Consider the following 15,767-nt stretch of genomic DNA (forward strand, 5'->3'; position numbering starts at 1 on the left):
AACCACAGACAGCTACCTCCCCTGCTTAACCACAGACAGCTGCCGCCCCTGCTTAACCACAGACAGCTACCTCCCCTGCTTAACTGACAGCTACCTCCCCTGCTTAACTGACAGCTACTGCCCCACGCTCAACCACTGACAGATACTGCATAATTAACAGCAATTATCACTGTCACAAAAATACTTAAAGCTACAGCGTCTGCTATCATTGACTGATCTTGCCACCTCTTAATCACTGACAGACAATGACACCATTAGTAGCAACACTTTGTGCCCTACACGAATAATGGTCACCAGATCCAATATGGACCACTACAGCCAATCACAGAGAAAACTAAGGGCATACAGTAATACCACTGTATAATATATAGAGTAGCATTAGGTATACAGGATATAAGTCGTACATCTTTATATAGTCTATATATATATATTTTGGGTCCTTTAATCTACAGGTGTCGAGCTCCGGCTATCTGGGCGTGGATATGGATGAGAAGATAGAAGCACCATTGTGAGATCTGCGGCTGTCCCCGGGCGGTGGTGGCGCTCGGTCGGCAGAGCCCGGGCGGTGGTGGCGCTCGGTCGGCAGAGCCCGGGCGGTGGTGGCGCTCGGTCGGCAGAGCCCGGGCGGTGGTGGCGCTCGGTCGGCAGAGCCCGGGCGGTGGTGGCGCTCGGTCGGCAGAGCCCGGGCGGTGGTGGCGCTCGGTCGGCAGAGCCCGGGCGGTGGTGGCGCTCGGTCGGCAGAGCGGGTTCTCCTTACGTATAGCACGTAGGAGCCTGTGCACACACTTGTAGAGCGTCTGGTATTACACATACAGTATTAGAGCTGTAAACAGTGATAGAGGTCAGCGCTGGCTGTCTGAGCTGATGTCTTTTCCCGGCCTCTTGCTTGAGGCACCTGAAATACTGTAAAAAAAAAAAATATATCTAAAATTCTGTTTTTTTTCTCAGCAACATTCTCCTGGTAACATGTAACATTGGAAATGCTGATACATCTAGATATCCTCAGTATTCCCAGTCATTACATTAAAGGTGATCAGACCCAGACAACATGAGAGGTTTGGACAATGTGACGTACGGTGGGCACAGTCGGCCCCAGAAGGCGGTAACGGAACAGCACCGGTCAGAAGACGTGGGCTTCAGTGTGTGCTCAGAGGGCGTGGACCATACGCGGCAGGTCACGTGTAGCCCCTCGTTGTGCTGCTATGTCCGTGATTTCCCCGTCCACGACATGTAGATCATGGACCGTTTGCATTGTGTGTTCATATTCACTTATCCTTTTAATCTGCAGCCTAAAAAAATAAAGCCCAGCTTTCCCCTCCCGCCCCCCCCCCCCCCCCCCACTGGACCCCAGTGGTGGGTGGCTGCTGATCAGTTAAAAGACCCTTAAAACTAAAACCGGAAAAACCCGACTCTTAGCACCGGGAAAAAAAAAGGGGAGGAGGGAGAAACTATAATCTCTAAAATGGACTAAAAGTTAAAAAACCTGAAAGTGGCTGCACAAATTCTCGAGACGTTTTCACTGGGACGACGTCTTTAAAGATCCGCAGCCCGCTACCGTACTAAAAACAGGAAAGGGATAAAAGGGATCCCCCCTCCCCCTTACAAAAACATCAAGGTAAAAACTTAAAAAAGTAAAATGAGACTTAAAAGGAGAGTGTAACATGGAACAAGAAGTTACATAGAAGTATCTGCTCAGATCTCAGGCCGCCCGCTCGCTCCTCAGTGCTGCAGGCCCCTCTCTCACGAGCTTTTGTTTCTTGAATGATTCTTTCCTGGGTGGAGCTGAGAGAGGAGCAGAGAGACTTTTTTTTGGGGGGGAGCTGGAAGGTTAGATATCGGCCTCAGGTCCTTTTTGCCTCAATTACTTAAACGCAGGCAAAAAATTCCTTAAGAGGAGCGAAGAGGTGACGAATGACCGGGACGCTCCAAGATCTTCCAAGAAGCCTTTGCCGGGCCAAACGGCTCATGTTGGAGACATCTGTATAGTGGACTGGGAAGCCGAAAACCCTGGAGCAAAAGACGACACAAACCGGAATTAAAAACCTCTGGGAAAAGTGTTCTGGAGTCCGAAAGGTTTCATTACACACAGACAATGTACACGGAACAATCCTGATTAAAATACATCAAAATATAAAGAATAAAAGCTAATCAAGACATAAAAGAAATAAAGAAGAGATGAAAAATAATGAGATAAAGTAAAAATATAGAAATAGTGATAGAAAAGAAAGTAAAAATAGATAGAGAATAGGTGCAGAGGAATCTTCACACCCCATTTCATCGGGCACAGCACCGGTCTGTAGCCAGGCAGGAGTACGGCCTCTTACCTGACCTCAGCCGCGGCACCGGGCAGGAGTACGGCCTCTTACCTGACCTCAGCCGCGGCATCGGGCAGGAGTACGGCCTCTTACCTGACCTCAGCCGCGGCACTGGGCAGGAGTACGGCCTCTTACCTGACCTCAGCCGCGGCATCGGGCAGGAGTACGGCCTCTTACCTGACCTCAGCCGCGGCACTGGGCAGGAGTACGGCCTCTTACCTGACCTCAGCCGCGGCACCGGGCAGGAGTACGGCATCTTACCTGACCTCAGCCGCGGCCTCGGGCAGGAGTACGGCCTCTTACCTGACCTCAGCCGCGGCACTGGGCAGGAGTACGGCCTCTTACCTGACCTCAGCCGCGGCATCGGGCAGGAGTACGGCCTCTTACCTGACCTCAGCCGCGGCACTGGGCAGGGGTACGGCCTCTTACCTGACCTCAGCCGCGGCATCGGGCAGGAGTACGGCCTCTTACCTGACCTCAGCCGCGGCACCGGGCAGGAGTACGGCCTCTTACCTGACCTCAGCCGCGGCACCGGGCAGGAGTACGGCCTCTTACCTGACCTCAGCCGCGGCATCGGGCAGGAGTACGGCCTCTTACCTGACCTCAGCCGCAGCACCGGGCAGGAGTATGGCCTCTTACCTGACCTCAGCCGCGGCACCGGGCAGGAGTACGGCCTCTTACTTGACCTCAGCCGCGGCACTGGGCAGGAGTACGGCCTCTTACCTGATCTCAGCCGCGGCACCGGGCAGGAGTACGGCCTCTTACCTGACCTCAGCCGCGGCACCGGGCAGGAGTACGGCCTCTTACCTGACCTCAGCCGCGGCACCGGGCAGGAGTACGGCCTCTTACCTGACCTCAGCCGCGGCACCGGGCAGGAGTACGGCCTCTTACCTGATCTCAGCCGCGGCACCGGGCAGGAGTACGGCCTCTTACCTGATCTCAGCCGCGGCACCGGGCAGGAGTACGGCCTCTTACCTGACCTCAGCCACGGCACCGGGCAGGAGTACGGCCTCTTACCTGACCTCAGCCGCGGCACCGGGCAGGAGTACGGCCTCTTACCTGACCTCAGCCGTGGCACCGGGCAGGAGTACGGCCTCTTACCTGACCTCTTCGTTTGATTAGCCGGCCTGACGCTATGTCGCTGCGATGTCGCTGTGCCAGGCCGGCTAATCATCGTTACTGATGGATTGGGATGTGTCAATACTCAAGACAATATAAAAAATAATATATTATATCTTATACATATTATAAGAAAGAATCATGATATATTATATAAAAATATACAGAATCGCTGCGATATGAAGAAAATGATAAAAACTCATAAAATAAACAAAAATCTAGAAAAATATTAGGTATAAAAAAAACCCCGTTATACAACAATGTAAAGATACTGTGCAAAAGTTTTAGGCATGTGTGGAAAAAAATACTGCAAAGTAAGAAGCTTCCGAAAATAGGAGCGTGGAAAAAAATATCAATTTACAAAATAGGAAGTGAATGAAGGAAGAGAATTATTAGCAACCAATGTAAAATCATTGGGGGGATCCAGGAAGCCCATGGGTATATGCTGCCACCTGGAGGCTGACAATAAGAATGCATCTTAAGAAAAAAGTCGTCTCCTCCCAGACAAGCTGCACCTGACCTGCCGACACCCAGCTATTCAGAAATAGCAAAAGAAAGACCACCCAAACAAGGGAGGGAGCCGTGTTCCCCAATGAAGGCTACAAGAAATAGATTTTAGGTGAGTACCAAAAACCCTCTTTTCTTGGGACGCTTCATTGGGTGACACTAGAAACCATAGGATCTTCAAAAGAGGTCTCTGGGGTGGGAAGACTAATAATATTGCAGGAGGAGGAATAGGAAACCTTCAGATTAGCACCTGAGAAGCCAAGGCTCGCAGTCTCCTTCTGGATGCAAAGGTAAGAGAAGGACTGAAACCTACGTAGCGGCCCTACAGAGTATAGGAACAGATGCCCACAGGCGAACAGCTCAGGAAGCGTCTACTGCTTGGGCGATGTGAGCAGTGCCCACCCAGCAGTACGTACCCTGGCTTAGCCCGATCTTCAGCAATGGTAGATGAAAACCAGCGAGCAATGGCAAACTCTACTGTGGGTAAAATCCTGGAGGGTTTCCTAAGAGATGCTATACTAGAGTATCTGAAGAAGAATAACCTCATGACCCAAGATCAACATGGGTTTACGAGGGACGGTTCCCCCAATATCAACATGGGTTTACGAGGGACCGTTCCTGTCAAACTAATCTGATCAGCTTTTATGAGGAGGCAAGTTCCGGTCTGGACCAAGGAAATGCAGTGGATGTTGTGTATATGGACTTTTCAAAAGCTTTTGATACGGTTCCACACAAAAGGTTAATACATAAAATGAGAACAATGGGGATAGGGGAAAATATATGTATGTGGGTTAAGAATTGGCTCAGTGATAGGAAACAAAGGGTGGTTATTAATGGAAAACACTCAGACTGGGTCTCAGTTAACAGTGGGGTACCACAGGGGTCAGTATTGGGCCCTCTTCTTTTTAACATATTTATTAATGACCTTGTAGGGGGAATACAGAGTAGTCTGATTGCCGTATGGAGTCAGGAAGGAATTTTTTTCCCCAATGTGGAGCTTAGTGTTTGCCACATGGTTTTTTTTTGCCTTCCTCTGGATCAACATGTTAGGCTATGGGTTGAACTAGGTCTTCCTTCAACCTTAAAGACTATGTTACTATGTAAGAAGAGGAAAGAAATCACCTTGAAAGAAAGCCGGAACTGAGAAAGACGGATTTTGTTAAGACCTTACCTGTAAAATCCTTTTCAGCGAAGGAAGGAAGGGAGACGCAGATCCATTACTATGGGCAGGCGGAGCCCCACAGGATAGTTCACCTCAGATTTATAAAAAGTGACGACCGGCCCCTCCAGCTTAGGCTCCTCCTGCTCCCATGTTCCTCAGTCCGTACACAAGCTAAGGAAGAGCAGACAACACCAGCGGAACACAACCCCTTCTGAAAAATCAGAAATGCGAGAGAACAGGTTATCCATATAAACAGAAAGAAACCACACAGTCCCAGGCACTACTCACTGGACCTGACAACTGCGATGAGCTGGCAATGCTGGAACAGAGCCCTAGCGCGCCGACCCCCGCCCAGATGACCGCCATCAGAGAGGAGTCGCGCCGCATCTGGAAAAACAATAATGCACTTCTGCCCTGGAAGGGAGCTGTGTCTCCCTTCCTTCCTTCGCTGAAAAGGATTTTACAGGTAAGGTCTTACCAAAATCCGTCTTTCAGCAGCAGAAGGGAAGGAAGGGAGACACAGATCCATTACTAGTGGGACGTCCCAAAGCAGTCCAGAACTCAAGGGTGGGAAACAGTGGCAGAATCGCCAACACCCCAACAACTTAGTCAAGCGCGCAACAAGCGCCAAAACTAGATAAAGATATAACCTAAACCACCGCCGCCTGCAGGACCCTGCGTCCCAAGGCCGCATCGGCGGAAGCACTCACGTCCACTTTATAAAATTTAGTAAAAGTGTGGACGGAGCGCCAGGTAGCCGCCCGGCAGAGCTGCGCTGCCGAGGTCCCCTGACGAAAAGCCCACGACGAACCAACTGCTCTCGTGGAATGAGCTTGAACCTTAACCGGACAAGGCTTGCCCTTGAGCCGGTACGCCTTCAGGATAGCCGAACCTATCCACCGAGCTATAGTGTCCTTGGAAGCCCGCTGACCACGCCTCCGACCAGCAGGAATCACAAAAAGAGAGTCTAACTTCCGAAACCCTTGCGTGATGGTAAGATAGAACTTCAAAGCCTGCACCAAATCCAACGAGTGCAAGGCCCGTTCCTTTGGATTCCTTGGTTTCGGACAGAGGGAGGGCAACATGATGTCCTGATTGACGTGGAAACGCGACACCACTTTGGGCAGAAAATCGCAACGGGTGCAAAGCACCACGCGATCCGAGTGGAACTCCAGAAAAGGGGGCGAGCAAGACAGTGCCGCCAACTCAGAAACCCTTCTCAAAGAGGTGACCGCCACCAGGAAGGCCACCTTCCAAGAAAGCAAGTAAAGCGTAGCTGAATCCATAGGCTCAAACGGCCCGTGCTGAAGAGCCTCCAAGACTAGATTGAGCTGCCAAGGAGCCACAAACGCCCTCCGGGGCGGGAACTGACGTGCAATCCCGTGAAAAAATGAACGCACATCCCTGCGCGAGGCAATAGCTTTCCGAAAAAGCACGGATAGTGCAGATACCTGACCCCGCAAGGTACCAACCGCCAGACCCTTGGCCAAACCACATTGCAGAAAAGCCAAGAAGTTGGGAATGGAAAAAGCCCTCGGGTTCCTTGACGATCCAGAACGCCATGAATAGAAGGCCTCCCAAGTTCTGTGATAAATCCTGGTCGTAGCCGGACCTCTGGCCGCCTGCAAGGTGGCGATGACTTCGGCCGAAAACCCACGACGGGTCAAGATCTCGGTCTCAAGAACCACGCCGTCAAACGAAGCAACTTCAGGTCCAGATGGCGAATGGGCCCTTGGGTTAGCAGGTCCGGGCGAAGAGGCAGTGGAAACGGAGGCGCCGCCAGAAGAGACACCAGCGTTGAATACCACGCCCTCCGCGGCCAATCCGGCACCCCAAAATCGTCGGAATACGCTCTAGTTTGATCCGCCGGATCACCAGTGGAAGTAAAGATACCGGCGGAAACACGTAGATCAGCTCGAACTGGTCCCATGGGGCCACTAGAGCATCTACCGCCACAGCTTCCGGGTCCCTGGACCTGGACATGAACATCGGAATGCCATCATGTCCACTTGGGGAGTCCCCCAACGGGAGCACAGCAGTGCAAAAACTTCTGGATGAAGACCCCATTCCCCGGGATCCACCTGCTCGCGACTGAGGAAGTCCGCCGTGATATTCAGCACTCCTGGGATGTGAATCACGGATATGGCTGGAACCCTGGATTCGGCCCAAACCAGGATCCGAGAGACCTCCATCATGAGTCTGGAACTCCTCGTCCCGCCCTGATGGTTGATATATGCGACCGCTGTCGCATTGTCCGTCTGAATCCGGACCGGCAGACCGCTCAAAGGGACGGGATGCGCGACTGACGAAACCTGTCCGGGGGTCGAGAATGAAACTCTATGAAATAGCCTGACGACATAACCCGCGTCACCCAGGCGTCCGATATGTGTGACGCCCAAATCGACTCGAATTGTAGCAGACGACCTCCCACCCGTGAGCTCTCGAGTGGGTTCCTGGCGTCAGTCTGCCTTAGCGGGCTTTTTGTCAACCTCCCGCTTGTCCTGACGGAAATGTTGTTTCCAGGGAGTATGGGATTTCTGGGAGGTCTTTTTTCCGGAAGACGAGGGACGACCCGATCTCCAAGAGGGCTGACCGAACCGTCCCCTGGGCCGAAAGGACCGACGACCACTACCGGCACTTGACTTGCCGGACGTAGAAACCGCTGCCTTTCGCTGCGGCAAAGCCGTATCTTTGGCCTTGGCAATCAGCTCTGTGAGGTCCGAACCAAACAGCTGACCACCCTTGTACGCCAGACTCAGCAAACCTTGTTTGGATACTGCGTCTCCGGTCCACTGTTTAAGCCACAGTGCTCTCCTGACAGTGAAGGCTGAGGATTGAGCTCTGGACATCACCGAAGTAGTATCCAGCGCTGCGTCCCTGCCATATAGGGCCGCTTCTTCCAAGAGCTGGAAGAGCCTTTCCACTTCAGACAGCGGAGTTCCATCTTGCCATGCCGTCCGCAGCTGATCCAACCACCGCAGAGAAGCCTCACCAGCCCACATGGACCCCAAGGCCGCTCGGAATCCGTGACCCGCGGCCTCGTAGATGGACTTTGCCGCTAACTCCGTCCTTCTGTCCAGCGGGTCCTGGAGACTCGACTTCCCTTTAACAGGAAGCAAAGAGGATTTGCTCAGCTGAGACAATGGCACATCCACTTCAGGAGAGGGGACCCAATTAGTGATCGTATCCGTGGAACAGGGATACAGGGCATCAAACAACCGCAACCCTTGGAAGCGTTTATCCGGACACAGGCGTTCTTTCTCCACCGCCTTGTTAAGTTCCTCGTGCATCGGCAGCGTTGAGCGAGCCCGACGCGACTCCTGATACAGCCGGGCCGATTTGCCAGGGCGCCTCGTCACCTCTTCAGACAGTTGTAACGCTTCCCGCATAGCTTCAACAAAAGCGTCCACGCGGCCCGAAAGCGAAGCAGAGCGACCCCGCCGATCCTCTTCATCAGAATCGGAGATCTCACCAGCAGAGTGTCAGTGATTCTGAAGCCTCCGACACACTGCGCGGAGGAGACGGAGCCGCCACAAGCCTGTGACGCTTCTTGCCTCGTGACGTTGGTTGGGACTTAGCAGAGACCCAATGACCCAGGAAGTCAGACAGACTGTCAATGGAGCGAGTGAGCGCCTCCACCTTAACATCACTGAGACCCCCAACTACCGTCGAAACTGACGCCGTTGAAGACCCCGGCGTATCAGATACGCGTGACCGATCCTGAAGCGGACCGGGAGAGAGGTCCGCGCCCCCTGGTCCCTGATCCGACATGCCCCCACACAGTTGCGAGCGTCGCGGATAAGGCGGTAATAACCTTACAATGGGTGCAGTAACCAAGGATGTGTGAATTCCACTACCACAGCCTGTTCTTGCACAAAAAATCACCAAGCACTGAAGGGTTAAAGCTCCTCCTTAGAAGGAGAAAAAGCTACCCCAGCGGCCTGCGGAGCAAAGGTTAACCTGACACACTAGAGAGAAGCACCCTCTGATCCCAGAAGGGTGCACCTCCAGAGAGGGTTAACAGCCTGATGGGCCAGACCCCGTTCAGAAGGGGTTAATGCTACTGATCCACACTACCCTTTTTGTGAGGTGTGTGTCAGAGCCATCTCAGCAGGGAAGAAGCAGCGCCGTATACAGCACACCCTGTCAGCTAGGACATAAGGAAAGTGCTCTGCGCTGTAGAAGGAACTTTCTGCCTAAAAGGCAGGAGAGACTCGCCAGCTGGCGTAGAGACTGCTCTTCTCGGTGTGATGGGAGCGGGGAGCAGGGAGTAGGAGCCGCAGCACGAGGATGGACGCTGGCTGGAAGAAGAAGGGGCTGGGACATCTCCAGCGCGCGCTTTCCCGGCACTTCCTGTCACGAACCGACAGCAGAGAGACGTTAAGCCACGCCCCCCGCCGAATATGAACAGAGCGCGCGAATCCTCCGTCCCCGCTCCCCTGCCCGCCGAGGATCAAACGCTGCATGCAGAGGAGAAATCCCTGCAAGGCAGAAAAAAACACCAGTCACCACAAGACACATATACAGTGACAGCGGCTGCCGCTGAAAGCACTCCATAAGAGCACTTACCCAGCTGAGCGCCACAGGGACCCCCAGGGATGTGTGGCGCCGTGGCCCTTGCTCCCCCCCACGGCGGAGCGCACAGGGACCCCACACGAGCGGTGTGCGTCTCCGCCAGGGAGCGCCCTGTATCCCCCGGGGCCAGCAGGGTTCTGCGGGAACCTCTCTGATCTGCCAGGGGAGGGTCAGGGGTCTCAGTAGCGCTGAGACCCCCTGAGACCTCTAGACCACGGGGGGTCCAGGTCCAGGTCTCCGGAATAAAAATAAGAAAATCTTCTGAGGAGCTGCAAAGGGAGCGACTATCCTCTGCGACCTCAAATTTCAGACTGAGGAACATGGGGGTAGGAGGAGCCTAAGCTGGAGGGGCCGGTCGTCACTTTTTATAAATCTGAGGTGAACTATCCTGTGGGGCTCTGCCTACCACTAGTAATGGATCTGTGTCTCCCTTCCTTCCCTTCTGCTGCTGAAATGTCTCTTATCGTCTCGAAAAGAGGAGACTGATGATCATCCAGGACAAGACTGAGGTCCCACGAATATAAGGGGGGGACGGGACGGCATTTTGCCTTGCCCTGGCAGAAAGTTCTGACCTGATGTTTGGAAGTCAGGTATCTCTGGAAGAAGTCAGCCAAGGCACAAATCTGACCCATGAGATTTAACCCTGGCTCAAGACCACAATGCAAAAATTAAAAAGAGAACAACATAGGAGATCTGCCGTTAAACTCGCACCTACGTAGTAGAGGACGTCCATATGCAATGGTAAAAAATGCGACGTGTAAGGCCTTTGTGCTGTGATCCTCATCAGGAAGGTTCAAAGCCTTCAGAGCTGCGGTGTGAACCGGGATACCGAAAATTAAACGACCGAGAATTTGGGTGAAAAAGAAAACCCTGGGAAAGTTCTATCTGGATGTTATAGGTGGTACAATGGGGCATCTGCAACGAAGAAGAAGAGTTCACGACCCAACCAGAAGAATTAGGAGTTTAGTATTCAAAGTTTTCAGTCTGAAATGGGACAACGAAGAACTTTTGTTCTGATTTCCTTTGTATGTAGAAAGGCATCGACCATTGTTCTGAACCAGTCACCTGCTGAAGGAAATTCTAGTGGACAAGGTTGGCATCCTGGGAGACCTTCGAGGGACATAAAATCTCCAAACGTCCTGACGGTCCAATCAACACAACCTAAGTTGATAGTTGCCAATATTCTCTAACCCCGCCATCCAGGACTGGTGGAGGCTGAGATAACATGAGGGCTGAACCACAGCACTGAATTAGCTGCCTCAAAGGGATGCTTCATCAGACACTCAACAATGTGTAAAGTGGCCCCTTACCAAGGGACAAGGGCAGCCTACCATCCACAAGGGCAGGGGGGGAATATGGGGAATTCCCAAAAATGAAGCCCACTGGAAAAAAAGATATGAGGTGATCGAACCCTAGGGCTTCTGGTGGTCGTCAATCCTGGGGTATCTGATCTCTAAGGTGGTCTAAGGTACCACGAAACAGAAAACTCTTGCTGGCTGAAGAAGCCTACACCAGTGTGACTCGCCAGAATCCATCACTGCAAAGTGAAAACAACTAAAGAGTCAGTCACCCTCGCCTCAAAGTGCCGACTGGATTGTGTGCAGGGTCAGCCCTATAAAATGCCTCCCTTGTTGCATTGACTTGCTGAGGAATATGGTCGAAGTGCTATCCGTGCGATATGCAATACTCGGGGTCTCAGTTGGCTTGATGGACTCACGTATGAAAACGGGTGGCAAGAGTCCGGCCAGGATCGGTTGCAAGCTACCTCTGGTTGAGGGGTCTCAGCCCGGTGGTCAGACTTACTCAGGGAGGAGATCAGAGTATTGTCTGGTCTGCCAGTGTGATATACCCTGCAAGGGGTCTCACATGGTGGAACAGGCTAAGGAAAGTGGAAAGAGCACTGCCTGGTCTGCTTCCACGATACAGCCTGCTGACATTCCTGCCTGCTGCTCTGAGGTCAGCGTGCGCAGACTGCTTCACTTGGGTGCTACACCTGCCTGGAAGGTCTGCTCACTGATCTGAAACACCTTGGGAAGAGATGAGAGTACCATATTGTTAGCTTGTGCGATATGACCTAAAAATGAGAAAAGACACTGCTCAAAGTCCAGACGCCCTCTGGCAAATAGTCGGGAGTAGTCATGTTCACTTGAGCGGTGAAGTGGTCAAAACATCGACCAGGCTGCAGGGTCCCAGCTGTGGAATAGTCCCAGCTGTGAGGTCTCAAGCGCGATCATCTCCGGGAGACAGAGAAGAACAGAGATAAAGAAGAAGAGACAGCCGGTGCCAGAAATGAGAGAGAGTGCCGGTGGTGAGACAGACAAACAGCCTACCTGGTCCTGGAGCTCAGCTGACGATGGACAGTGGAGGGGCAGCGGCGTGAAATGACGAGGGGAGGCCGGATGGTGTGCTAGTGAGGTTGGATGGCTGTCTGGTGTGGCGGGACGGCGGTGTGGGGATACCGAACCTTAAGGTGAGGCAGGCCAGTGCCGAGAGACAAAGGCTAATTCCACTAAGATCACCTCTCATAACGATGCAGGGTAAAATGGCAGCGCCAAAAAGAATGAAAAAAGGAAAGAGGGGAGCCTACCCGAACAGCAGGAATAAGCCAGACTGGCTGGTGAGGTAAGTGGTGTGGCCCGCCGGGAACAAACTAGGCCGTAACTGAAACCGGGGACTAAATTTGAATCCAAGGACTGTTGGAGAGCCAGGAGTGCCGCCGGCAGCATCAAGGAGACCTGAAGGAAGTGGTCTGGCTCACAAGCCGCAGGAGACCGCAGAGAATACTAGGTGGCAGGAGATGAAAGGGGCAAAGAAATGGACCGGACCCACCGCTGGACTACCGTGGAGCGAGGACGACGTCGCCAGGAGTGGCTAAAGGAAAGATGCAGCGCAAAGCAGGACCAAAGCTAGAGACAGATATAACTGTGATGATGAAGGTCGATCCTGTGGTCCTGGGGTGAAACAGAGTGGCCCACACTGCAGTGTTACCCAACCTAAAAGAATAAGGAGAGAGAGGTTCATCTCTGCAGCAAAGAATCAGAGAGAAATCAGGCCTGAAACTCAGACCTGCGTCTGCCTCCTCCGTGACACTAAACTCAATAGCCAGGTGTCGGCAGATACTGATGATGGAGGCGACGGGCGGTCACCAGATACTGATGATGGGGGTGATGGGCGATCACCAGATATGGATGATGGAGGCGACGGGCGGTCACCAGATACAGATGATGGAGGCAATGGGCAGTCACCAGATACGGATGATGGAGGCGACGGGCGGTCACCAGATATGGATGATGGGGGCGACGGGCGGTCACCAGATATGGATGATGGGGGCGACGGGCGGTCACCAGATACTGATGATGGAGGCAACGGGCAGTCACCAGATACGGATGATGGAGGCGACGGGCGGTCACCAGATACTGATGATGGAGGTGACGGGCGGTCACCAGATACTGATGATGGAGGTGACGGGCGGTCACCAGATACTGATGATGGAGGTGACGGGCGGTCACCAGATACTGATGATGGAGGTGACGGGCGGTCACCAGATACTGATGATGGAGGTGACGGGCAGTCACCAGATACTGATGATGGGGGTGATGGGCGGTCACCAGATACGGATGATGGGGGCGACGGGCGGTCACCAGATACTGATGATGGAGGCAAAGGCAGTCACCAGATACTGATGATGGAGGCAACGGGCAGTCACCAGATACTGATGATGGAGGTGACAGGCGGTCACCAGATACTGATGATGGAGGTGACGGACGGTCGCTAGATACTGATGATGGAGGCAACGGGCAGTCACCAGATACTGATGATGGAGGTGACAGGCGGTCACCAGATACTGATGATGGAGGTGACGGGCAGTCACCAGATACTGATGATGGAGGCAACGGGCAGTCACCAGATACTGATGATGGAGGCAACGGGCAGTCACCAGATACTGATGATGGAGGCGACGGGCGGTCACCAGATACTGATGATGGAGGTGACGGGCGGTCACCAGATACTGATGATGGAGGTGACGGGCAGTCACCAGATACTGATGATGGGGGTGATGGGCAGTCACCAGATACTGATGATGGGGGTGACGGGCGGTCACCAGATACTGATGATGGAGGCGACAGGCGGTCACCAGATACTGATGATGGAGGCGACAGGCAGTCACCAGATACTGATGATGGAGGCGACAGACGATGACCAGATACTGATGATGGAGGCGACAGGCAGTCACCAGATACTGATGATGGAGGTGACGGGCAGTCACCAGATACTGATGATGGAGGTGACAGGCGGTCACCAGATACTGGTGATGGAGGTGACGGGCGGTCACTAGATACTGATGATGGAGGCAACGGGCAGTCACCAGATACTGATGATGGAGGCAACGGGCAGTCACCAGATATTGATGATGGAGGCGACAGGCGGTCACCAGATACTGATGATGGAGGTGTTGGGCGGTCACCAGATATTGATGGGATTTCATTTCTCTTTTCTTCTTTCACTTTAATAAAAATAAACCATTATCACTTCTATTTTGGAAACATTGTTTCTTTTCAGCAATTTTTCAGTCTAAAACTTTTGCACAGAACTGTAGAAAGAAAAAATCATAATTGTAAAAATGAATTTGTGAAATAAAGTATGAGATGTCAGCACCCACCGCTCCATCTCCGTGCACCACAGGATGTCCTCCTTCTCGTTCATGAACACCGGAAAGTGCTGGTCCTTCCCCTGCTTGATGGAGTTGGACCTAGTGGTGATGGTTCGGACTTTGCTAAACTGCAGAAAAGAGGAGGCTGATGTGAGAGGGACGGCGGACACCACAGACGCATGAGCCCGACCCACCCCCGGAGATTCCTGGAGACCCCCGCGCTCATGTTAGTAATACAGAATAATCTGCAGCCATTACAATCTAGTATTACCAGGCTAGGAGCCCCCTTAAAGAGGCTTTGCATCAGCTACACCGTTTATTGAAGCTTCCCTTGATATCCGCGCACTAGTGAGCGGCCTCCTCACCTTCGCTATCCTGCCGTGCTCCAGACAGTCCTGTAAATCCAGCCGGTCATTGATGGTAGAGACCAGAGGCCTAGAAATGAGGGACACAGGCTGTCAGTACAGAGATGGTGCCGTCACATGACCTCACACTGTGCGAGAGGAAGACGGCGACACGTTGAACCCAAACTGCCCCCCAAAGGCAATGCCTGCATAGTCCCCATACACAATGCCTCCAGGGTCCCCATACACAATGCCTGCATGGTCCCCATACACAATGCCTGCATGGTCCCCATACACAATGCCTGCATGGTCCCCATACGAAATGCCTGCATGGCCCCCATACGCAATGCCTGCAAGGCCCCCATACACAATGCCTGCAGGGTCCCCATACACAATGCCTGCAGGGTCCCCCATACACAATGCCTGCATAGTCCCCATACACAATGCCTGCAGGGTCCCCATACACAATGCCTGCAGGGCTCCCATACACAATGCCTGCAGGGTCCCCATACACAATGCCTGCAGGGTCCCCATACACAATGCCTGCAGGGTCCCCATATGCAATGCCTGCATAGGGTCCCCATACACAACGCCTGCAGGGTCCCCATACACAATGCCTGCATGGTCCCCATACACAATGCCTGCAGGGTCCCCATACACAATGCCTGCATGTTCCCCATACACAATGCCTGCAGGGTCCCCATACACAATGCCTGCAGGGCTCCCATACACAATGCCTGCAGGGTCCCCATATGCAATGCCTGCAGGGTCCCCATACACAATGCCAGCAGGGCCCCCATACACAATGCCTGCAGGGCTCCCATACACAATGCCTGCATGGTCCCCATACACAATGCCTGCAGGGCTCCCATACACAATGCCTGCAGGGTCCCCATACACAATGCCTGCAGGGCCCCCATACACAATGCCTGCAGGGTCCCCATAAGCAATGCCTGCAGGGTCCCCATACGCAATGCCTGCAGGGCTCCCATACACAATGCCTGCAGGGTCCCCATATGCAATGCCTGCAGGGTCCCCATACGCAATGCCTGCAGGGCCCCCATACGCAATGCCTGCAGGGTCCCCATATGCAA

General features: G+C 53.1%; 1 protein-coding gene across 5 annotated transcripts in view; it reads right to left on the minus strand.

The window, feature by feature from the left end:
- Positions 1-891: 891 nt before the first annotated feature.
- The window catches only part of DNMT3A (DNA methyltransferase 3 alpha), a 473,310-nt gene continuing 458,434 nt past the window's right edge, over positions 892-15,767 (minus strand). For all 5 annotated transcript variants that reach the window (XM_073673658.1, XM_073673656.1, XM_073673660.1 and 2 more), the window contains 3 exons: positions 14,695-14,764; positions 14,339-14,457; positions 892-2,007 (listed from right to left, as the gene is read on the minus strand). In XM_073673658.1, coding sequence (XP_073529759.1) covers positions 1,866-2,007; positions 14,339-14,457; positions 14,695-14,764 — 331 coding nt within the window. In that variant the 3' untranslated portion in view covers positions 892-1,865. The remainder of the gene's footprint in view (positions 2,008-14,338; positions 14,458-14,694; positions 14,765-15,767) is intronic.

This window comes from Phyllobates terribilis, unplaced genomic scaffold (assembly GCF_046119375.1).
Source record: "Phyllobates terribilis strain yellow unplaced genomic scaffold, ASM4611937v1 Scaffold_3__8_contigs__length_932513732, whole genome shotgun sequence".
NCBI classification, from domain to species: domain Eukaryota; kingdom Metazoa; phylum Chordata; class Amphibia; order Anura; family Dendrobatidae; genus Phyllobates; species Phyllobates terribilis.